This window comes from Rhea pennata, chromosome 14 (genome assembly GCF_028389875.1).
Source record: "Rhea pennata isolate bPtePen1 chromosome 14, bPtePen1.pri, whole genome shotgun sequence".
Classification (NCBI taxonomy): Eukaryota; Metazoa; Chordata; class Aves; order Rheiformes; family Rheidae; genus Rhea; species Rhea pennata.
The window spans coordinates 19,852,311-19,877,200 of record NC_084676.1 but is presented as its reverse complement, the minus strand read 5'-3'; the positions used below and the strand labels follow the sequence as shown (position 1 = coordinate 19,877,200).

At 38.3% G+C, this 24,890-nt stretch overlaps 1 protein-coding gene across 3 annotated transcripts in view; it reads left to right on the top strand.

Annotated features, from left to right (window-relative positions):
* Positions 1–24,890, top strand: part of RAPGEF6 (Rap guanine nucleotide exchange factor 6) — a 135,238-nt gene that overhangs the window by 70,485 nt on the left and 39,863 nt on the right. For all 3 annotated transcript variants that reach the window (XM_062587800.1, XM_062587799.1, XM_062587801.1), the window contains exons 7-14: positions 10,251–10,382; positions 18,878–19,061; positions 19,947–20,083; positions 21,022–21,180; positions 21,699–21,851; positions 22,348–22,512; positions 24,196–24,303; positions 24,657–24,860. In XM_062587800.1, the coding sequence (XP_062443784.1) occupies positions 10,251–10,382; positions 18,878–19,061; positions 19,947–20,083; positions 21,022–21,180; positions 21,699–21,851; positions 22,348–22,512; positions 24,196–24,303; positions 24,657–24,860 (1,242 nt within the window). The remainder of the gene's footprint in view (positions 1–10,250; positions 10,383–18,877; positions 19,062–19,946; positions 20,084–21,021; positions 21,181–21,698; positions 21,852–22,347; positions 22,513–24,195; positions 24,304–24,656; positions 24,861–24,890) is intronic.

The following is a 24,890-nucleotide window of genomic DNA, read 5'->3' as shown; positions in this document are numbered from 1 at the left end:
GAAGGTGAAACTTCAAAAAATCTTATGTGTTGTGATCAGAAGGAGAGTTCCCCAAACATCACAACTACAGTCTCCTCCTCGGCTACTGCAGTTCTAATAATTTAAAATTCAGGTTCCATGTAGAGCTCCACATTAATAACCTTTGCCACAGCTTTTCTGCTGTAACTGTTCAGACAAGGGTTGTTTTAGCCTTTTAATGTGTTTTCAGTGGCAAGAAGTAATATTTGAACTGTGGCTTTGAAAATAAGTCTTTCTGAACATCTATGTTTTGATAACAAAATCTTTGTCTTTTTAATTTGTTTTATTCTGAATAGACCAGAGAAGTTATCTGTATGAGTTGACGGTTGCTTCCTTATAAAAATATGAAAGCTATGCTTTCAGGTCAGAGTTTCTCAGTGTAATTGAGTTATCATTGACAGGTAGCTTTTTTTTCTTTTTGTACTGAAGGTGAATTTTCACAGCTGAAGTCCTGCCTTCTCCATAGCTGAGACATTTGTGTCAGATGCTCAGCATTATCATGAGTTAAAGTACAGCAGTAATCTATAATTTAGACATATGAAAACCAAGTTAAAATTGCATTATGTATGTGGTTTAAGCCAACACTAGAATTTAGTTTGAAATTCTGTCCTTATGCCACCTTGTTGTAACTAAGGAAACATAATACTTCTGAGGATTGTATATGCTGCATGCTGTATGAGCCATGAAGACCAAGAAAGCTCTTGACTATTGGGGGCATAGAGCAGTCTTTACAGATTTTAAATTCAGAATTGCTTTTTAGCTGTTTCTTTTTTATATATATATTGGAGAAAAAAAAGTCAATATTTGTGCGTCGTGTAGGAAGGCTACAAGGATGACTGAGGGCGCTGCAAGCTGGCGTGCGTGGTCCTTGCTCCTTGGAGGGGCATGCTGCGAGCGCTGGCGGGGTTTGGAATGAGTGCAGGCTGCAGCTGGGGAGTTGAATGAGTTTTGAAATCAAACCATACTGTCAGGAAGCACATCCTCTGTACACTAACTGGAGAGCTGTCTGAAGCTTGTATAGCTGGACAGGCACTCTTATTCTTTGCATCATGTTATTGACGATGACAGAATTGTATCGGAACCTCTTAGGCAAATATTTGATCCAGCACTTGACTGATGATATTCCCTGAGTTGAATTCACCTCTGTGGCTGCTATCAGTTAGTAAGAAGGTTAGATGCACTGGGAATTTAATTTGGGGCTCTTATTTTCATAGAGTCCCAACAAAATCATTGCTGCTGTTTACAAAGGGGAAGAAGTCTTTGTTTGTGCTATTGGTGGAACATCTGTGTTCTTGAAGGATGAAATGTTTTTTTTCTTTTCTTTTCTTTTCTTTTCTTTTTTTTTTTTTTTTTTTTTTTTTACATCCAGTTAGTTAGTGACTGATGTCAGCATATGTTATTCAGCTGGGCTCATGTTACATTTGTGTGGATAAGCAAGTGGCCTGTCTGTGAATCTCAGCAGAGCAACTTACCGTTAAGACAGCTCCTGAGTGAATTTTAAACTTGCAGATTTCTAAACTGGAGCAAATCGTGGCTTGTACAGAAAAGGGGAACATTAACCAGAGTTAACTCATGTAAAACCTTAATTAAAAAAAATGCTAATGAAAATACTGATAACGAAAATAGCTTCTGAGAACTTCAGTTATGGTTATATAGGATATATGAGAAGAGTAAAATATTTGACTTACTGATGCCAAGAAAAGTTTTCTTGTTTTTCTTACATGGAGTGAATGGGATGAGAACAAAAATAGTATGCAGAAAAACTTGCTTGGTAAGAGACTGAGTGCATATGTATGAGAGTAAACATCACTGTTCTTTTTTTGGTAGGTTGTAGAAAGAAAAAATAGAACTAGCTAAAGAAATTAGTTAGCTCTCTTGTAGACATTAGGTGTGAAAATAAACTGAAGATGGAATATCAGGGATATAATAAGGCTGTCAAAATAACTGGCAAATAAAATGCTAGCATTGAGAGTTTGCTCAAGTTGGAGGCAAAGCGAAACAGCATTCGAGGAGTCTGAATGCGGAACTGCAGAAGTACCCGTTCGACTCCGGATTCCCCAGTAACGCTGGTGAGCGGAGCAGGACGGGTCTGCTGCCTCCTGGAAGTTGTTACAGATCAAGGAAAGCTAAACGACAGTATCAGGAGTTTCTTATAGCTAGTCTTTGTACCATGGTAGAGTCTTTGATCATGAAGCATTTAAAATAATCAGATATTGATTGTAGTAACTGTAACGTCTAAGGAATGAAACACGTACGTGGGAGCAGAGTCCAAGTGCCGTTTCACGCGGGTCGTGGGTGTCCTGCGGGGTCTGGCAGCGACTGGGGAGGGTGTACCAGGTCAGTGTGTTTGCCAGTTCCAAGTCCGTTGTTTGATCATCTTAGTTTGGCAGCTTTATTTAACTTTAGTTGTAAAAATGAAGGCAAATACCCTTTTTAAACTGGCTGCTCATAACACACCAAACTTTCTTTCTGAGCTGAGAAAGGCAATTTGGTACCATTAAAGCACTTGGGTGTGATGGAGGTTGAGTGCCAGCGTTTCCTAAATCTTGGAGGTTGCCAAATATAATCACAGGAAATGCTCCAAAGTCTGTTATTGGGATTCTGGCTTAAAATTGTGAAAACGTCTTGATGGAAAACTTCAGCTAATAAATATATAAATAATATATTAAAACAATATTATTTACACATATTACAATATTATTACTATATGTATGCCTTAAAATTGGGATTGTTAGACTTGAAGCTCAAGAGTAGTTTTTGAGGCGGAAGGGTTGCAGGGGCAGAGCAATATGCATTGGTTTTGACGGTGGTGGGACAAGTGTCTGTGCGCCTGTGCCCTGCTTTTCCTTACGGGCGTTTTGCTGTCCAAGAGGGTTGAAGAAAGAGTGAGACTTCCTTATTGTCAGTTTTTTTTTTCCAGTTAACTTGAATTTTAAAAAGACACTGTACACTGGCTGAATCGTACACATGTTGCTTTAAGAATTTTATTTCTGATTTATAAATGCTTTAGTTAGTGGCCCCTTGTTCCAGGATGTTTCTGACTGTGTTTAATAAACATGTCACCTACCAGGGTGAAATGCAATGGGTGCGAGGCTTCCTTACGCATTGCAAAAGATAACTTATAGATCCGGCTTCCCTTGTTTCAAGACTCTTTGTTAATTCATATTGTATATGCTTTTCCTATTTTCCAGTGTGTATTCCTACACCAGTTTGGATAACCTTGGAAACATCCTCTTTCTTCCTCCTCTTTCAAAACTTGTGGAGCAAACCTACAAATGAGCCTTTCCATTAAAAAAAAAAATAAAATAAAGCCTGTAAAATCTGGAATTGGTCAAAGAAAATGTAGCATAGCAGCAAGAAGGGCGTAGCGTTCTGCTCTAAAGGAAATTCTTACCGCTTCTTCTGCTGTAAAGAGTAGGAAATAGGCAAAGTTCTTAAACTGGCCCTTCTACATCACAACTTCTGCTCGTTACTTGGGTTTATGTAGTTGCTTTTTCTGTGTATAAGCTTCACAGTATCTTTTTATATAGCCTTAATCTTTCTTGGGGACCAAATCCCAAGTCTTCTTGAGGAGCACATGTAGCAAACATGATTATTAGCCTAAGCATAACTTTGCTTTCTGGTCTGTGGAAGTTGGCTGTTAGCTTGTGAAGCCTGCAATATATAGGTGTTGCTACTCCAATTAATTTCAAAAGTAGAAGCATAACACTTAAGTTGGCAAATCACTTCTTGTAGAGCATGTGTAGCCATAGGTGTAGATATGATTATAAATGCAGCGCTAAATTAATTATTAGATAATTTTAAATTATTAATTAACTCTAGAAAATGAGTGCTAGTTGGGAAATCTCCATTCAGACATGTGTGTCCTTAATAGCTTGACAATTTTTGATATCTTCCTTCATCTTTGATTATCAGACACCCCCCCACCCCCAAGCCAGGTATCTTGAAGAAAATTAGGTGCTTTCAAATGTGACTGAGCATGCAATTCAGTCTGTCGAACTGGAGAGCTTGAAAATGGGGTGACAGTTCGTTCTTTTTAAAGGTCAGTGTGGTCACAGAGGCTGCAAAGTGTTTTGTGGCTGGAGGGAAAGTGCTCCCCAGGGTGACTTTGCAGGACGGTAGTCGCGATGAATGCTACATCCCCCTTGCTGGAAAGGGAGCTAACCGGCCACTTTCACACATAGTGATTTGTTCACTTCTGATGTTCCTCGGTCCCCGAGAAACCTGAATACGCCACGGGTTTCTGGTCACTGCACAGCCGGGTCGGTACCGCGGCCCGTGGTCAGCAGCGGCAGCACTGGGCTCCTCGCCTGTCGCGGGCACTTCAGAGCAGTCAAATGCTTACTCGCATTCGGGGAGTGTTACTTCTGTCAGAATTAACTGCTGCTGTCTCTTTACAAGACAGGATTATGACGACTCCTTAGTTTTGGAAAATCTAGAATTAAATTGTTATATGGACTTCAACTGAATTTTTCTTCTAGATTATGGTTCGTTTTAGTGTAGTACTTAACCATTCATGAAAGTTGAACTATAAACAAAGAGGCAACATCTGGCTACATATAAATAAGCAGCAATTAAAGCACATGTTTGCTTAATATTTTTTGGAACTGTTGGAATTACCATTATTGCTTTACTTTGAACAAAGTAAGCTTATTAAACTTTTCAGGAAGATGCAGAAAGCAATGATTTAAATGTGAAAATGTACTTAATCTTCATTGAAAAATACTGTAGCTAATTGCCTTATTGCTGTAGTAAAATCTATAAGCAGAATTATTTCCAAAAAACATTTTAGATGAAAATGTTTTAAGTACACTTTTAAAATACAGTAATTTTTACAATCTGTGTGTGTATGTGTGTATATATGTATGTATATTTTTATATATATACATACATATATATATATAGCTTTTCTTTCAATGATGACGAATGTTTGCCTTTATGCTCAGCATTGTAGCTGAGGAGCACATATGGTTAAATGAATAATTTAGACGAAGGGTTTACTTTGTAGACCTAGCAAATGCCACAGTGCTGTGAAATCTCTCCACTTTGAGATGGAAATCAGTTCTTTTAACCCACTTTTTTATGACATGAAAAACGTTTTGGATGTCATTGATTATACGAAAAGCCAATGCAAAGCTGAAGAAAATGAAGTCTGAGTAGATTAGCCCTTCCTATAGACTGACACTCTCGCTGTCTTGCTCACTCTCTCAGTATAGATATTTGTAGGTGGCTGTTAGATTTGGAGGATAAGTCTGAGGATTTTATTATTATTATTGTTTGGGACAGGGGAGAAGCAGCTGCACGTCTCTTTAAGAGTTTGTGTTGTGTGAAATACAACATAGTGGCTCTGTTTGCGCCAGAAGAGCATCTCCGGGCACATTTGGTGCACTAGCGCATTAGTCTTTTGGCTAGGAACCCAAAAACTCGTCAGCAGTCTCCAATCCTTGTGTCATTGTTCTGCCCTTGTTTGCAAACTAGTTTTAGAAAGCTGTAATTTGATATTAGACCAAGATGTCCTGATTGCCTGTTGAGGGCAGGGGGGAAATCAAGTATCCTTTGCAATATACCTTGTTGAAAAGTGAAAAGGTAGAGGTAGACTCAGGGGAGGATCGGCTCACCAGACCTTGCATTTTCACAAGTAATCCTGAGTTACTGCTGCTCACTTCCTCCATGCCATTCCGTAGTCTGAATGAGAAAAGTATTATTTACAATAAATAATTGAAATGCATCACGTTTTGAATGGTTAAGTAGGAAATCAATAATTTTGGAACAGAATATTGGATTTATGAATCTGACAAATTTATGTGCTGTTAGACTATAAATTGCTTGCATTTAAAGAGCCCTGCTTACAGCTTTTATGTTGTATTACTCAGCTTTCTCGTATTCTTTGATTATTCTTTCCTCTTTAACCATTTCTAGCTAACAATAACAATTTTCCCTAACAAAGTGGTCCGTACGGCTTTGTTTTGTTATGGTCAGGCTGATGCGCCCCCCTGAAGGGAGAAGTTGAGATAGATGGTGCCCATAGCAAAAGCCTCAGCAGGTATCCAAGGAAAATGAGAACAGGTCTGCTTCTCTCCCATGGCCCGTTTTTATGCTGTCCCACTGCTGTTTGTCATTCCAGGGAGTCCTTTTCCTCTGCTCCGTCCCTTTGGCAGACAGCTCCAGCACTGCTCCTCAGCCTTGTCTCCCTCCATTGGCACCTGTCAGTGGACTGGCCCCTGCGATCTCCTGCCCGCAGGACCTGAGCTTTCCTCCCGTCCCAATAGCAGAAACGGCTCTTACACATACTGCTCCTGGACTTTGGGAGGCTCTGTATGGCGTTTTCAGCGAGGGGCGTGAGAGGTTTGGGGCTTCTGGAGGTTTTTCACGTGACCCTGGTTTAACGGGCCAGCGTTGGGGAGCAGAGGGTGCTCTGGCACGGCTCCGTGCTCGTGTAACACGGGAGCGCTGCTGCCCGTTGCTTTAGTGCTTGATTGCTGTGTTCATAAAACTGACAGCCAAAGCCAGGCTCCTGGTGGACCTTGGGGCATCTTCACCTTGAGGCGTTTTCCAGGTGGCCGTGGGCAGAGTGCAGCGTTCTGTGCATGTCGTTCTCAGTAACTGTAACTCGGGGCTGGTTTCCGCTCTGATTTCCTCCGCCTTCTCCCTGTTTTCCCAGCGTTACGGCTCCGTTAGCAGGCCTCAGCTGTTGTCCCAGCGCATGGGATGCGATGCCAGTTTTCATCTCCGAGCACCATGTGTACCAGCTTCAGAAAGCTCGTGTGCATATGTTTAGTGGAAAGAAGTCCAGGCTGCTGTCACTTTGGGATTCGCGTGGCAAAGCGCAATGCTGTTACCATTAGGACAAGCTTCGAGAGATGCAGTGTGTCTTCCTTTCCTTTTCTCAGTAGCTCACATAAGGAATTTTAAAAAAGATGCTGCAAATTGCAGCATTGACTCATTTTTTTTCAGAGTAATCACCGATTGTATTTTCCTAACTCTGTGGGAGGGCAGCAGAAGTAGGTGGTTGTGCAGACTGTAACTTCTATTTTCTTGACTTCCTTTCACATGCGACTCTGAACCACAATATGGCATTTTTATTGTGTGTGTGTGTGTGTGTGTGTGTGTGTTAAATATCTATTTGTTAGAAAAGGTCAGTAACTGTAATGTACATAAGAGCAAATTAAGGACCAGGTGTTTTAAGAAATCAGATGCATTCATATTTTTATTCCAAATTGTGACTTTAGAAAAACAATATTATTGTTTAATGTGACATGTAAATAGTCCACTTTTGTATGAGACCTTATCAGAATTTCATGAATATCCAGGTTTTTCGTATTGGTGGCTATTAGGCCCACAACTAGTCAGAGCGCGATGGAGGTATTTACATCTGCTTCTAGAAGTTTACAGTGTGGACATGTAGGTGAACATTACTATTTTGAACTTGATTCCTTAATGCACAATTTTTAAAGATACTGACGTTTCTCTAAGTTTCTCTCATAAACAATTCTAACTGGGTAATGAGTGAGTATTTTTTCACCCGTAGCTTAGAGAATTTTAAAGCACTTTCAGCAACTTTATTACTGCAGCCAGCAAGTCGTTCCTGCATCCGCTTTCATGTTGCTGCAAAAACACCGTGTCCGTGGATTGCTGCTTAGCGAGCTCTGAAAGAAGGAACAATCAGTTTGGGTAATAAAAATGACATCCAGGAGACGGAAGCTGTGATTTATTCTGGGAGATTGAGTAGAGTGGCAAGCAGCACTTTAAAGGTCACTTGGCTCAAATAAAGCTTCTCTCTCTCAAATTTCAAGAGAGATTGCACTGTTTCCTTACATATAACCTGCATTAAGTGTCTTTTGAAACACGCTGTTGCAGAGTCCAGCACGAACATCACAAATGCCTGCGTGCTGTATGAGCAGTGGACACTAATGTGACTGCCGGCAGGAGGGACGCATAGCTGTTGCGATGCGGTTTACGACTCTGTTAGGGCTCGTTTGGGGAGGGTGTCGGTGCCTTGAGTTGGTCCTCAAGGCGTATTGTGAAAGTTGCATGCCCGCAAAACTTCTTCGGTGGCGCTGAGCAGCCGGGTCAGGCGTTTGCTAGCAGCTGCGAGGTCACCGCTGGATTCCGCCCCGCGTGGTGAGCGCGCGGCTGCCCGCGGCCCGCGCAGGGCTCTGCGGCGCGGAGCGGCGCGCGGGAGCGACCCCGCAGCGTGCGCGGCCAGGGAGAGGCTCTCTGAGCCCCGCGCTCGGTGGTCGCCGAGACGTCAGCGGCTTAGCTAACGTCCGGGTCTTGGGGGACGTGTAAGGAAGATAACGTAACGGGATAATGTAACCCGTTCTCCCACGTGCCCCTGAGAAGTAGTAAACTGAATTTTGATGGTTTTTTTCTGTATATGATGCAGAAAAAGTGCCCTGTAAGAAGTATTCATTTGGATTTAAAAAGTGACTGTCTAGTGCCCTATACTGAAATGAAACCTCTACTTTCCTGCTCCACTTCTAATACTTCTTGCTGCTGCTGTTGAAGAGGTCGTGTCGCAGCGTACACGAGCTGGCAGCCAGCACGCGTACCTTTGGCCAGTGTGCTGGGTTTTGTCAGCTGAGTGGTTTGACCTTCTTACCGTTCCCAAATACTGAAAATAGATCTTTCGGTCTATAAAACTTTTTGATACCTAAACATAGTCTTCAAAGTGCAATGTTTCCTTTATATTTGGAGCAAGTTCACTATTTAGCAATATTTTGAGTTTTCTTTTCAAATTAAAAAAAAAAAAAAAAGAAGAAGAAATAATCCTTTCCAAAAACATGTGAATAGAAAGATACTAATTTACAGGTCAGATATTTTATGCTTTTTTTTTTTTTTTGCAAATAAAACATATATAAAACCAGAATAACATAACTGTTGTCATGTTAAAAAGCAGGATTAGAGTCTTTCATGTCGTTACCTTGGAGGTAGTGGGGTTGGTTGTTTTAGGGCCCATAGGCTAATCGGGCTTGAACAGAAATATGCAATTGGGTATTACAGGTGTCACAGCATCCCCCATGCTCTTCATAACAATTTTGAAAATCCAAATATGTTTAATATGTTGGAGGGTACTCTTGACTTTATTTGGGGGCTGGAGAGAGCAATTGCACCACTTAAGATTTCAGTGAATATGTGAACATACATTTAGTATCTGTGAGCTCTTTAAAAATGGACATCAGAAGTGTGATTCCAAGGTCTGGTTTCCACTTCTCCTAAGTTAATATTTACAAAGCTGATATTGGACTAATAACATTTGTACAATGCTATCTTTTAATTAGTAGGACTGAATATCTAGAGAATGATATGTTTGTTTGGAGTTTTGTTTGTTTTGCAAGAGAACAAACTTTGCGTTTTGATTGTAACTTGGTGCTGTCATAGTGGCATTTTTTTGCTCTTGTGTCACAACACTTTTTAAAGGAAAACCTTGTAAAAATAATAAAACTTTTTTCCATGTGATTGAATGTAAATTTAAACAATACTGGAAAAATAAATGAAAAAATAAATGAACAACTGAATTAGAGGCCTGGTTATTTTCTAGTATTCCATGTGGCTCTGATTCTTCAAATCATACTACTAATTCTTGCAGCTTTTTTGGTTAAAAAGAACATGTTTGTGAGCTTCAGTCATGCACTAACGTTTGTCTATCTGTATACATGTGCTCACTTACAGATAGATGTATAAAATAGTACTGTAGTGCATACTGGAAATGCATAATGTTCCTCCTGTGTACTCATTTTCTTAAAGGCAATTTAAAGCATTTTATAGACTATAGCTTTTATTTAAAGTACACTATGCTTTGTTTTGGATTGATGTTTTTTTAAGGTTATTCTTAGTTAAAAGACATTTAACTCTTATTTGTAGACATGAATTCTATTTTTTTGTTGTTGTTGTTGAAACTAATGTTTTTTCCAGATTGTGAGCTATTTGGCTGCCATTGGCTATTTGCCATTTTATGCACTCTTAATAGTGTTGGTGTATGCCACCTGGCTGCAAAGAGCCTAGACCATTGCTTGAGATGCATACTAAAGATGTGTACGTTTATCTGTAATATGTTACGAAAAGTGGTTGGGCAAGTTTCGTCTAATTTGACATTTCCTCAAAATATACATCAAGTTGTAGGAGGATATTCCAATGTGTAACAATAGTTTTATGAATAATGATGTCTTCAGATCAGATTTGTACATCATGTTTCTCTTTCTTCCCTTTCCCCAAATCCATTTTATTTACAGCTTCCAGCTGATCTTACCAAGATGCATCTTACAGACAATCCTCACCCTCAGGTGACTCATGTCCCTTCGAGCCAGTCTGGATGCAGCATCGCCAGTGACTCTGGGAGCAGCAGCCTGTCTGATATTTATCAGGTAAAATTGCATTTTTCTTTCCAATTGTTATTTTTTTTTTCTTTCTCTCTTTTTCCAGTTGGAAAATGCATTTTGCTGTTCCTGATTGGTATGGGTAACATTGTGCGTTGCTGTAGTTCCAGGTGTTTATCAGGAAAAGTGAGGTCAAACTTCCCCTGCACACATTTGTTTTTTGCTGCTGTCTGCTGGAGTTTTGTTGAAGTTTGTACCCTTTTGCACAGAACCTTTAAAACTGTTTCTGTAATAAGTGTATGTTCTTCTGATGGCAAGTCATACTTTATTTTTAATTTCATTTTTCTTCCCTGCCACAGATGTCTTTAGCAATGGGTTAGGTGCGAGTGACCAGACCATAGTGATCAAAGGATTTGGAGCTTAAGATTAGTGATCTGCTTCATTATAGTCTTACTACATACTAATAAATTGTCATTTATATTGTTTAAAAATACGTTGCAATGAAAAATGAGTGGAATACAATACAGCATACAATAAAATAAATGTGCCGCTAGCAGATCTCTATGCTGTTTCATGTCAGACTTGCATATGGAAAGAATTTTTCTAGTTTGTTCAGTGCCATATTACACACAGTGAAGACTTATTTTTACTTTGCAGCTTGTATTTTTCCCTAGTTTTTCCCCCCCTTTTGCTAGTTTATTTCCCTGATAATATTGGGAATATCTTGTTTCCATTAAATTTTGGCTGGAAGCAAGAAAACTGTTTCAAAATGTTCTAAATAAGAACAGTGGCTGTTTAACCAAGATTCCCTCCTTGACACTTCCGCGTATGTCTGTCTTGCTTGGCTGATTTACCACCGCAGGAGCTGGGAAGAAGTGAAACAAACTCATAAGGCTCTTTTTAGAGAGGCATGCACGTTTGCTCTTCACATCTTTATACGCAGGGAGGGGGGCTTTCTGAAATGGAACAATTTTCATGAAATTCTCACATTTCAGTCAAATACGTTCCTTGACTATTTGCTTTTATTGTTAATAAAATGTTCTGTTCTAAAAACAAAAGCATGGTAACAAATGTACTTTCTGCAGAGGCTGACTGTAAAGATTCTAGTGCTGCTTCTTATGAATTAGAAGTTGAGTAAAATCCAGAGACAACTTCCTCAGCACGTGAATTCATGATTTTCTGATCCTTAATCCTCTGTAAAGGAACAAAAGCTGCCTGGGCAGGGCGAGTTTTGGGGGTTTGCTCTTTCTGGTTGAGGAAGGTGCGTGTCTTGGGCTTGTTTTGATTGGTGCTTGTGCTGCTTTTCCACTTCTAAACTGGGATTTGGCTTTAATACTGAGTATGTAGCAACTGTTTAGTATCATGCGGATGTAACTGGGTTTTAGATACCTGTTCCCTTTCTTTGCATACTTCTGATTAGTGTTTTTGTATCAGAAACAGAGGTTAGTGATACAGCTGATTTACAGCAAACTGTTGCTATTTAGTTTTAAAGATAAAACATTAAAACCAAAAAATCTTTTAGAATATTGACCATCTGTATGAGTTTCTGTTCAGTTTAATGTATTATCTCATGCCAGTGTAGGTCTTAATTCTTTAGATTTGTTTGCTGATGGAGAGTTCTGGAATAACTTGCATCCCTGAGAGTCCCTTTAAAATGCTCCCTGAATGCTCTGATTTCGCAGTGTTGGGAGACTGTGCAGTATCGTGGCTTTTCAAATTAGTTTTGTAGGCTCAGAAAATAATTAGTCAGAACCACCAGAACTAGTCTGGGTATGGTTCCTTGAAATTTCGTATATGGAAGCTGATAGACTGTTTTCTTTGACCATCCTTTGCTGTGATTTGGAGAGGCTGTTCCAAGTGAAAAAGTGCTTAAAATACAGTATAGGTAAAGAAAATATCAATCCAGTAATAAGTGAATGCTCTGTCCTGAGTAGTTAGCATGTTTGAAATGTTATACATTTACTTCTCAGAAAATGCCGAAAAAGCATAGCTGTTAGATAAGAATTACGTTAATAAAAGAAATAGAGTAGTGTATTAAACAACTAAGTGGCACTATAAACAGTGGTGAAATGTGTTTGGTATACTTAGACAAATTAATAATTTATTAGTGTAAAAACAAGCGTGGACTTCCATTAACTGGACTTTTCAGGTAGGAGTCGCCTTTTCAGTGGCACAGGCTCACCCTGCCCTGCGTCCTGGCGGGAGCCCCGATGACGGGGGGTTTGCTGGCCGTGCCGGCCAGCCGGGGGGATATCTGAGGCGGCTTCACCACTGTCAGTCTCATGAGAAGTCTTCAAAAGTGGTGGTACACTGCAGCAATATATGATGTTTTGAAGAGCATTTGCTGAACTCTATAGATGAAGAAACAGATGCAGCGGACATGCCAATAAATAAATAAATGAAAAACCCAGATTTTTTTTTTTACCCCTTTAATTTTTCTGTGTATTTTTCACATGTAGCCCTTGTATGTTTAATGTGCAAATATTAACTTAGGAAAAGATGCTGTGTTCTTTATGGGGTTTATTGCCCTAATTATAACAGTTACAAAGCTTTGGGAGAAGCTATTCATTGTTTGTCATCCAGTTTTAAGTATATTGATGCATATGGCTTAATGTTGTGGCATGGTATTTCAGACAGCATTATGTGCAGTGATGCGCATAATTTACATACGGCAAATTTTGAAATCTGAAAGAATAAAAAGGGATGTTCTCCTCAAAATTCATATTTATATTAAGATGATAGAGAAACTCTCTTGACGGTCAATAAGAGTATGTTTTAAGTATAGTGTATTGGCTCATTAGCAGAAAATATTTTTGGTACCTTAAAATACAGCTTTTCATAAAAGTATTTGGAAAATGATGCTTTGCTTTTGCAGTCAGCTTCATATCTATTACATGACAAATTCTGTAGATGTATCATTAATGTTAGCAAAGGAAAAGTATTTTTGAGTAATTTTATGATTAATATAGACTTGAAATGTCTTTTTGAATTAGTAGTATGTTAATATTAATTTATGCAGTAAGAAGTGCAAATGTGATTTCAGAAATTAGGAAATATGATCAGAGTGGTAGAATAATAAATGAAACAGTGTTTTTAATTCAAATCTGAAAAGATTTCTGTTCATCCTATATACACTGTATTCATCAATAGTGTGAAATGTGGCTTCAGTTATTCCAGCTGCTTCTCGGTCCAGGATGTTAAGCAGGAAATGACCATAAAGCATAAGGTGAGGTCAGCAGAAAAAGAGGACTGCCTTCAACACTGCTGTGAACATATTATATTAAACCCTGACTTAATTGCACAAACCAATGAAAACAAATGAATGAAGGTATCTTCCCCTCCGCGCTTCCTCATGGAGCTTTCAGTCTGTAAAACTTCCAAACATGTGCATTGCAAATCCAACTTGCTTAGAAAACTGTAGAGCGGTGAATTTTTTATTGTTAAAGGATTTTTTTAAAAAAATAAATACAATATGTATGCTTTTAATTTTAAAAACAATTTATTAAATTTGCATATAGGTTTTTTTTTAGATTCTATCACTATAGGTTGTTTGCAACCCATATCTTAAAATATGCTTAGTTTCAAAATATATGCAATATTTTGAAAAAAATAGCAAAAACATGCTATAGTGTATAGACGGAAACAGGGGAGGCTATGTGGTTACATGCAATGGTTGAAATGAGAGATTGTAACTTCTGCAAACTGCCCCTGTGATGTGTAATAGGTGTCTTCAGGGGGGAAAATAATTCAACAGGTATTACATAGAGAAAACACCTGTCTTTTGCTCTTTCGTAGTTTAATGAATTAGTTGTTTGTATCAACACATTGCAATGCCTTTCTCTGCTGCCCTTCTTAGACTGACAAATTCTCATTTATTTTTTCTTACCTATTTGGTTTTGTCAATTTTGATTTCGTTTTTTTTTTTATTCTTGCTGTCGCTTTGGTAGTGAATATTATTTGTGGGCAGCAACAATAGGGCACAGCAATAATTCCAGTTGTGATTAAGATTTTGGTACTAAAATGGATCATCTATAAAACATACATCAGGGAGGGGACCTTACTCAAGATTTTTCCGCCAGCTCTGAAAAAAGGTTTAGGCACTTTTCCACCTGATAGAACTGGCATGAGAGAAGGAAAAATGCTCTTGATAGCAGGTCTCATCAGGAATCATGAGCACTAAAATACGTAATCAAAGCCGTGTGTTTGTCACACAAAGTTATTAAAGAACAGAATTAAGATGCCTAAGTCTCAATTAGGCAATTCCTTATTTGGTCTGCAATAATTAAAATCTTAAGTCTTTTTAGATTTTTTTTTTTTGAGGAGTATGTTCTCGTATAGTTTATATTTCTGTACTTTATTGTCGTACCCTTTTCATAAGTGTTAATCATCTGCGAGCCCTGCCCGAGCTCCCGGGAGCGGCGGAGTCGCGCCAGCGCGGCGTTCGAGGGGGAGGCTCGCTCTGCGTCGCGTAGCCCCGTGCCCACTGCGGCCTGTCCCGGGCCCTGGGTGCCACCGTGTTCCTAAGAACGGTGTTTCTTGGTAGGAAGAGCCTCTTTAGTGACTAGGAAATGCATTTTGCCTCTCTAGAAACCAAATGTCTGTGGTGTTTAAAGGCTATATTCTACAAAAAAATAATTGTAGCAAACTGACAGCTGAATTCTTTCTATGAAGAGCTGAGTTTGCCTTAAAAAAAAAAAAAATCTATTACCCATAGTAAATTGCAGGGTGCTTTAAGGTGATTTCATTACTACTTTTGACTCTGAGTTTTCTGGAATTAGTCTAGCTTTGACTAAAGGAACCGTACCCTTTGCAACTAGTTTAAATTTTAGCTTAAATTTTTCATAATTGACCTGGCGTTGCTCAGCTACTCCAGGCAAGGAAACAGTGTGACACCTGGGGACCACCTTGTGCTGGACAGAAGCTTGTGATCGTTTATTTACGTGCCTTTTTGCCGGCTGAGAAGTCCTACCGGCTATGAAATAAGAGCTCCTCATGGAGTACATGTAGCTGGTGCTTTCTTCTGCCAATGTGTGTTCTTGCACAATTTGTAGTGGAATGCGTAACTATACGTGTGTGTGTATATATATAAAAATTGAAAAAGCTACTCTTGAGGTCAGTCTGCAGGACATCTGCATGATCAGATTTTGGCAAACGTTTTTTGGTCTAGTTAAACACGTTAATTTGCGTATCACATGGGTATCACTTGAGTCTGTTCCCACTGCCTTGTTAATAGATGGTTTTGCCCTGTAGACCCAATCCTGAAAACCTGTACTGGCGTAAAATCAGCGGATTGGAGCCTTTGGGGGCATTGCGTAGATTAGAGGCTCGTGAACCTCTCTGCTGAGGACAAGGTTGGTATCAGACCGTGGCGGCGCTGGCGCCTTGTGCTTGGGAGCCGCCGCTGCGGCCTGCTCGCCCGCCTCGGGGCCACCTCTGCGCTCGGGGCCCGTTCTGCCGGTGTCCGTGAACGCGCGCGTGGCCCGGTGGAAACGCAGGGATCTGCTCTTGCTCCCGGCGGGCAAATACCTAACTAATACCAAATAGCTGACTGCTCGCCGGTGGTGGCCCTCCGGGAGGGGTCATCACGTAGCCGTCGAGACGCGGGGGGCTCTCGCCGCCGCCGCCGCGCGCCCGCCGCGCTGGGGAGGCCGGGACGGCGCCGGCCGTCCCGCCGGTCCCCTGTACCGCGGCCCTCGCCGAACGGGCTGTTTCATCCGTGCCCTGCTGGAGGACAGGAAAGCGCTCGTTTCCTGTGGTCTTGCGTCCTTGAAGTAGCTTGAAAAGGAGGAAGAGAGAAGATTGGTTTAGCATCCCGGGCTAGATGCACAGGGACGTCTTTTAAAACCACTTTTCTGAAGAACCTTCATGCCTAAACTCTGTTACCTTTGCTTGGGGTTGTCAAAGTGGGAATTAGTGCTGTGCTCGGGCTTAACTCTGCCTGGAAAAGCTAATACGAATTGTGGCTCTTCAGATGAAGAAACGCTAGGAAAGTCCTTGAATAAAAAGCTGTGCTGATCACGTGCTGCTGAGACTCTCCAAGCACAATTTGCACTTGGGCTTAATTCCAAGACTGTTAGTGTGAGCTACATAAGCTGCTGAAGTGATGTAATAGGAAAAGGATTTAACCCTATATATCGTTACCTTCCTTTGAAGAAAATATTTGTTAAATCATTCAAGCCTCCTTTCTCAGATTTAATAGATAATTATTAAAATGAAGAAGCTGAAAGTCCCAAGATTTTGTTTGAAAAACAGTATCTTTCTGTCCAGTGAAAGAAAAATGCTGCTTAATCTCTCAAAGAATTGAGTTGCATTAACAGATCAACATAAAGTATGTGAGAATATGGAGTGGGAATTGCAACACAGTCTGTTGTGATTAAATCACTGAAAATCAGTGTTTTCCATGATGTAGCTGTCCTCCAAACCAGTTACTAGCTTGTGATCAGATCCCTTAAAATGGTGGGCAAGCTATAAGCTAAATAAATTTTATTGAGTTAATGGTTCAGTTTGAAATATTTCTAGCTTAAGAGTGAAATAATTCTTCTGAATTTTATTTACTACTTAACATTCAGCCATTGAAGTAGGTTCACAGTGGTTATTTATTTGTACCTGATGGACTTAGACCTCAAAAGGCTCTGCTCCAGGGTATCATCGTTTTCTTACTGCTGTTCTTTCTCCGATTGTACCCAAGAAGCGTTTGGAAATAAAACGCTACAGGTACGTCAGGGAGTTGGTGTTAGTGGCCAGTGTTCAAATCTACTGTGGGAGACGGTGCAACTCTTCTGATACTTGCAGAGATGTCTGAAAATGAAGTGTATAGGCACAGTTCAGATCTGAGCCTCTAAAATTTTACCAAGACTGACATGTATCAGGATATATGGTGATACTAATGGTGTTTTTTGCAATAAAATTATGTAAATTACTGTGTAAAAAAAACTTGTTCACCACTTCATAATTTATGCCAATGCTAGTGGGAATTTCTGTATAGAAGGTTAGAATAGGTTTCTATTAATTTAGTGCAAAAATACAGTTGCTAGAAATACTACTGTGTTAAGCCCTAATACTTTGTCATCTTCTGTTCAAGTCATTGTATTTGCTACTGTTCATGTATGGCTTTGCTTGACCTTTTATGGGTTTTTATGGTTCAGGAAAATGAATATTTTGGATATTTAGTTGAGGGGATTACCTTTAAGAGAATAAAAATTCAATAAACTTGATTAATGGATAATGAAAATAAATAAAATGCAGAGGTTTAGCTGTTGTTGCCAGGAACATATCAGAAATACCAGTGACAAGCAAGTTAGAAAATAGCATAATCTAGTAATGGAAATTCTACCATTGCCCATATTATTGTGCCTTTTTCAAACTCAATCCTTTATTTGTAGGGACTTGTGGACATGCAGAGTGATGCATTAGTTTATCTTCAGTGCATCCTGAGGATTTGTCTTATTTTCTTTTCTTTTAAGGCAAAACCAAATATTATAAACTTTTTTCTTTAAAAAGCATGCATTTTTCTGCATGTCTCCTTGATTGCCTTATACTTTACCCTGGCGTATCTTGTTCAAATCCAGAAAATGTAAGCCAAACAGAAAAATGATTTGCATGCTGGCTTAAATTAAAAAGAAATGATTAAGAAAATATTCTGTAGAAATTGAAAATTTCAAAGTACTTTTTTTTTCCTTTGCCATCCATCTGTTTGGAAAGTTATTTTCATGCAATTAAATCATTTAACCTTTACATGAGTCTTGTGTGACTGTTTCCTGTTGCCAGTGCTGCTTTCTCTTTCACTGTTGCTTCATGTGTCTTCTCAGTGTGATGTCTCTATTGCCATCTATTGATGACAGTGGAAATATTTCTACAGACACTGGGTAACCAGTGTTGTTACTGAACTATATTATTTTTTGATTAATAATGTTATTGACTCTCAAGAATTATGGAAAAATTATTTTGTTTGTATAAATTCGTGAGAGAGACTAAATCCTATAGACTGAGAATTGGCCAATAGAAGAAAAAACAGTCCTCATTCCCCCCCTTTCAGATGCATCTACAGAACCTGACATACATATAATATGGATTTTAATTCTGGGATATAACTAGACTGAAATGAAAAGCAAGATCAAATCCCTTTAATTTTAGTCACTCAGTCTGGTCATTTTTCCTCAGTGTCCCACAGTTAATATTAATGGGATTATGTTGCTTCTAGTTCAGTGGGGGGAGAGGGATGAAGAAGGAAAGAGTGAGATACAAATAAAGAGAGAGAACAAATGGTCCAATTCTGTTTTCAAAAGTCATGATCATAATTCATGTAACGTGGTGTTACTTTATGCTAGTGGTATATATTTATACAGCCTTCCTTTCTCCATGGACTTCAGTACAACTTTTAATTTTTTAAAGTATTTGCTAAGGGAGCATGTTTAGCTATTATTTCTAATTTAAATTGTTGGTCACAGAATTTAATTTTTGTGGTATTAGCTACCTAAAATAAGACCATAAATCATGAAACTGGAGGCATTGAACTCTTTGTCTGATGAATGTCTTCTCTATAGGCTACAGAAAGTGAGATGGGAGATGTTGATTTAACAGGTCTTCCAGAAGCACCTGTAGATTCTGAAGATGAAGAAGAAGAAGAAGATGAAGATATTGACAGAACTTCAGATCCACTTCTAGGGAGAGATGTTGTACGAGAGTGCCTTGAGAAAGAGCCTGCGGATAAAACAGATGATGATATTGGTGAGGGAAAAAGAAAATCTTTATGTAAAACTAAATATGGTAACATCAGTAAGAGACGTGTATCTGATATTTGTTTAATGCATAATGTTAAATATATATCCTCGTAATTATGAGTGATTGCTTTTAGAGAAGGTCTTACTCTAGTGATATTGTTAATTGAATGATTTTCTTCTAATACCTGAGAGAAGTTTTGTTTGGAGAAACTAAATATTTTAAAAGAACAGACTTTGAGACTGTTCAGATGTTGAGTATTACAGTGATCCTATCTATTGAGATAGGGATGGAATTAGTAGCGAGGTAATTTTGACTGCCTGAAACTGCTGAATTTGTTATGAAATATCGAAGAGGACATACTAATACTGCAGTTCAGGCATACTTAATTTTAAACTGCAAAAGACTTAAATAATTTACTGCAAAGTCTAACCAGAAATTGACATTAGTTTAATGGTAAAATTTGGGTTATGCTGTACTTTTTTTCTCTGATTTCTTCTCTAAACATCAGGAAATCATTTCACGCTATTAACAAGCTTATAATTACCATATAGTAACAATATTTTTAATTCTTCCAAAAGTTTGAAGTTGAAGTGCTTTTACATTTAGCTAAATTATTACTATAATAGTCAATCCTAGCATGATCAAGACAGCAGAGCAAAGTTAGCTCTGTTGATGATAACTTGCCTACTGCGCTAATTTAGCCACAGGCACAAATACCAGTTGTATTGCCACGGAGCAGTTTCTTCTGTGAATTTAGCTAAGAAGTTTAATATACCTGTTGAGAATAAGGTATATTGAAATGTATGTGAATTTAATATTCTTGTCAAGGTAAGAGTGTAAGGAGGCACTGGGCCTTGCAGTCTTCATATCAATGTTTCTTTTGTCTAATAGAACAATTATTGGAATTTATGCATCAGCTCCCTGCCTTTGCAAACATGACTATGTCTGTAAGAAGAGAACTTTGTTCTGTGATGATATTTGAAGTGGTAGAACAAGCGGGAGCCATCATACTGGAAGATGGGCAAGAAGTAAGTTACTGCACACAACATAATTTGAGCATCATAGGTAGTAGGTTAGCAAGGACATTTGGGGGTGGGGGACTCTATTTCCTGTCTCTGCACCTCTCCAACACCTGAAAAATAGAGAAATCTTCTGTTACCCTGATCCCTATCCAAACTCTGCAGACTGCAACCTATCCACTTGACAGGTTCTGCCGGTCCTTATTAACTTTAAGACTTCAATATGATCAAATATAGACATAAAGTAGCATTCTGTAGTTTGTGCTGCAGGTGGTCAGGCTCCTGTGTTAGGTGCTCTGAACTGCTATCTCAAGATACCTCTCTCTGTCCTTTGATTTAAAACAAAACAAAAAAAAAAAAAAAAAAACACGGAATGGCCAGAAATGCCACTGGATTGTGTAGTCCAGCCTCTCCTCTGTGGTGACTAGGTGGATGCACTGTGGGGAAGAGTGTAAGAACAGGGCAAGACCATGGTTTTAACTCCTTCACAGTCTTGTTCAAAACTGTGATACAATTCGTATTGAGGGCCGGATGGTGTGAATCTCTTTTCTGTGACTTTCATTTTGATTGTAAAATTTTAGTCTTTTCTCTGACGTTGACTATTCAATTGTCCTGTTTTAATAGCTGTATAGCTTCGTTCTCACTAAATAGTATAAATATTTTGCAGTGATTATTCTAGCTATTTCAAAAACAATACATTTATCATCATTACTCCCTATAAATTAGTACTGGAACTTTTGAAGTTGAATGCATTCTTGTTAGTCATCTTGCTTGCATTACACTACACGATTTAACGAGTTAGATACTGCAAAATACTTATGCTGTAATAACAGACCTGCAACTGCAAGGATAAACCTCTCTGAGAAAAGAGCATTGAAAAGTAAAGAGCATATAAAAGTTGTTGAATGAGCTGCATGCTTTTAAAATTTATTTTTTATTCCCTCTAGCTCGATTCTTGGTACGTTATTTTAAATGGCACAGTGGAAATCAGCTATCCTGATGGGAAAAGCGAGAGTCTCTGTATGGGTAATAGTTTTGGAATTACTCCCTCTCTGGACAAACAGTACATGAATGGCGTGGTTAGAACCAAAGTCGATGATTGTCAGGTAAGGTTACAATTTTATACAATTATCTCATGTTTTTAAGCCTCTGAGAAAAGAAAATGGAATACTCTCATCTAAAGTATGATCTTTATCCCAAGAGCAGAGAAAAAGGAAGTGGGTATTTAAACTCTTCTAGTAGCTGTGATTTATTTCATACCACTGTTTCTCAGAAAGAGGAACTTCTGTTTTGTGCTGAAGTGTAAGCTCGTAGTCCACCCTAGTGATGCTGTGTAAGCGTGCTTGACATGCAGTAAGAGTAGTTAAATAGAAAATATCCGTTTCTGCTTTTTACAGACTTTAATGTTCTCTATATGTTTAGTCCATTTAGCTCAAACTTTTGGAGACTGAAATTCATGATCGGTTCTATTTGTTTTCTGTTTAAAACTCTTTGTAGGTGGGCAGAAGGACTGGGGTTGATATCAGATGCTACTGAGGTGGTGCTGAAGCAACCCACAGATGGGTTGGGGGAATACATTCATGTTCTGGATTTTTATTAACAATCCTGTGTTGCTGGGGGGCAGTTTGTGTGTATAGCGCAGCAAGACTACTGGAGGATACTGAACCATGTGGAAAAAAACACTCATAAAGTGGAGGAAGAAGGAGAAATTGTTATGGTAAAAGAACACAGGGAGCTGGATCGCAGCGGGACCAGGAAAGGGCACATAGTTATCAAGGTGATTTTCTTTAGTTCTTTATTTTCTATTAAGCTATTAAACCTTCTTTTATTAATAAAAAATAAATAAAATGTTGGTTTAAATGTAGAATGCATGTTCAACTTTGTCTGTCTTAGCACAATAGATTTGATTAGAGAGAATTTACATTATACAAATATTGTTTTATCACCCCTTTAACAAAGCAAGATCTGTTCAGCAAATGTATTTAGATTTTGTTTAGGGAGCACCACTTGTACCTCTCTAATCTGGAAGAGGAACTTAACCATTTAATTAAAATAAAATTATGGAACATTACTAATTTTTCTAGCCAGATATTACCCATGCGCAACATATGGAGTGGAAGAAATACAAAAGTGTAGTTTAACCACCTTAGTATTTTTTCTCTGAGTTTACAATAACTGAAATTTGAAAAGAGAGTACACTGTGGCTTAGTGCTTAGATATGCTAGAGAATGTAGTAGGAAATGTCAATCACTACTTGTATTTAATTTTTTAAGGCAACACCTGAGCGACTCATCATGCATTTAATAGAAGAGCATTCTATTGTGGATCCAACTTACATAGAAGATTTCCTTTTAACGTACAGAACGTTTCTAACAAGCCCCTTAGAAGTTGGGAATAAACTCCTGGAGTGGTTCAAAGTGGACAGCCTCAGGGATAAGGTTTGTTTCAAATTAAGAGATTATTCTTTGTAGTGACAATGTCTCCAAATATAAATAGTATACTGCAGCTATTTAAAATTATTTTAAAGCAAAATATTTTTATGTAGTACCAAGAGAGATTCCTCCATATTGTTGTATGCGTATAGTGTATTGTTCTAAATTAGGTATATCACTGTTCCTCCTCTCTGAAATGTTTTTTTTTTTTTTTTTTTTTTTTTTTCTATTTAATTTTAAAATGTAAATGCCAGTCTCTGATCCTTTTCTGCTAGAAATTCAGGGGAATTCAATATTTATGGTCCGGACATACCACCTTTGTTCTTGCCAGCAGCATTATGTTTGTTTTGCATAATTTTATTTGGTAGGGCTTTTCAGTGTATGGAGCACACTTTGTTTGAGCAGATGTTTGTTTCTATTTATTTATTTTTATTTATTTATTTTACAAACTGTGTACTTGAAATAAACTATGACCAAGGCAGGTACAGCTGTAAATAGGTGCTTCCGTAAATCAGGTTCAGCTCTATGTGTGTGCGTATGTGCATACGCATGGAAAGTTTTAATGGTTTGGAACTTTTCTCTGTATACATTTTGTTGAAAATTATGACAGTAAAGCTCTTAGCCAGCAGTTTTATATGTTCCAGCTTTGAACTGAGGGAAACTGAATGGACTATCAAAACAGTTAGTGCACTGAAAATTGTCTGGGGTCTTTTTTTATGGTTACTGTTTCTCTTATTCCTTTTTTTTCCATGCTGTTCATTTTGGTAGTTACTGTTTTCTTTTAATATTATAATTTCTCATATTTTAAGCTAGAAAAGATAGCGTAGTTCTTAGTAAAGCTTTTTTGCTAAATGTCTACATGATGTAAATGAATAATTTACCCGTAGGGAAATCTCAAAACAGAAGTGCTTTGGAGCTGTTTTTCTCTTTGTGTAAAATTGGCGGCTACTTACATCGATTTTTAGCACCTTAGATATGAGACACCTTGATTTCCAAACAGGCAATTAGTGGTATATTGGGTAATATTTTTAGCAAGTTGAAGTTTGGCACTTTGCATGAGGGGAAAAAAGGGAAGGAAAATAAATCTATCTCAGCAAATAAAACTGGAGGTTATTTTTAGAAGGGAGAAACTGCTATAGATAAGCATTTTTGTATAACATGGATGGATAGAATAGTTGGCAAACTGCCTTTATTATGAATGGTAAAATAATTCTGTAGCACATACAAAAGCAGCCAGAAAATTTAACTGAAAAATCTGACAAGATGATTTTTTGTTATCACAATATATTTCCTAGAATTTTCCTTAAGGAGATATTCCTTGTATCTCTGAGACGCTTTAAAAAGATGCATTTAATAAATGACATGAAGAAAAGATAACTGAAGATGGATTTGTACAGCTGTAGGTACTAGGTGATGTGACCAGTTTGTTGTTGCTGTTGTATTTTTTTTAATCCATTAAACTCCAATTAAAGACAAAGAGATGATTTCAGGTATAAATGACTACTACTGCTTAAATCTGAAAAGCTGGGCCATTAATCCAGAAAGAGAATAGAATGATGGTTATTCCTCGTTAAACCGATTAGTCTGTGTTGAGCAGCGTGTTGTCATGTTCTTGTATTCTTATTTACTTACAGATTAAAACAAAGATACCGGTGTTTATTTCTTCTTTATATAAATCCTTTTTCACAGGTTACCAGAGTCGTCTTACTGTGGGTGAACAACCATTTTAATGATTTTGAAGGAGATCCTGCTATGACTCGATTTCTGGAAGAATTTGAAAAAAACTTAGAAAATACGGTAAGACCAATAAAGAATGACTATCATGCTTTCTAATGCTAAGCATTTTTGTTTCCTTGTGTTACAAGTAGCTAAAGCATTGTGGTCTGTAAGAAAGCTGTCTAGAGGTGACTTTTAACATGGGTATGTTTATTCTTAAATACACATTTAGATACAAAGCCCACATAAAATGACACAAGGTGCTCATTTATGTGTCTTGGTATTACTGCAGAAGAGGACGAGGCTTATTTAGTAAGATTTGGATACTTGGGATCATAAGTTCTTTCTCTGTCACTTTTTTCCCTCCCAACTTGTTTTTTCCATTCCTAGTAAAAGGAACATTACATTCCTTTTGTGTGTCTTCTGGGTTACAGAAAATGAAAGGACATCTCAGATTACTGAATATTGCTTGTGCTGCCAAGGCAAAATGGAGACAAATTACCCTGCAAAAACCTTCTAGAGACTCGCCGCTCTTCTTCAGCCTCCTTGGAGGAAGTGACAAAGGTTTTGGTATTTTTGTAGAGACTGTAGAAATGGGCAGTAAAGCAGCAGAAGCTGGACTGAAGCGTGGTGATCAGGTAAAAAGAAAAAAGAAAATAAAATACTAA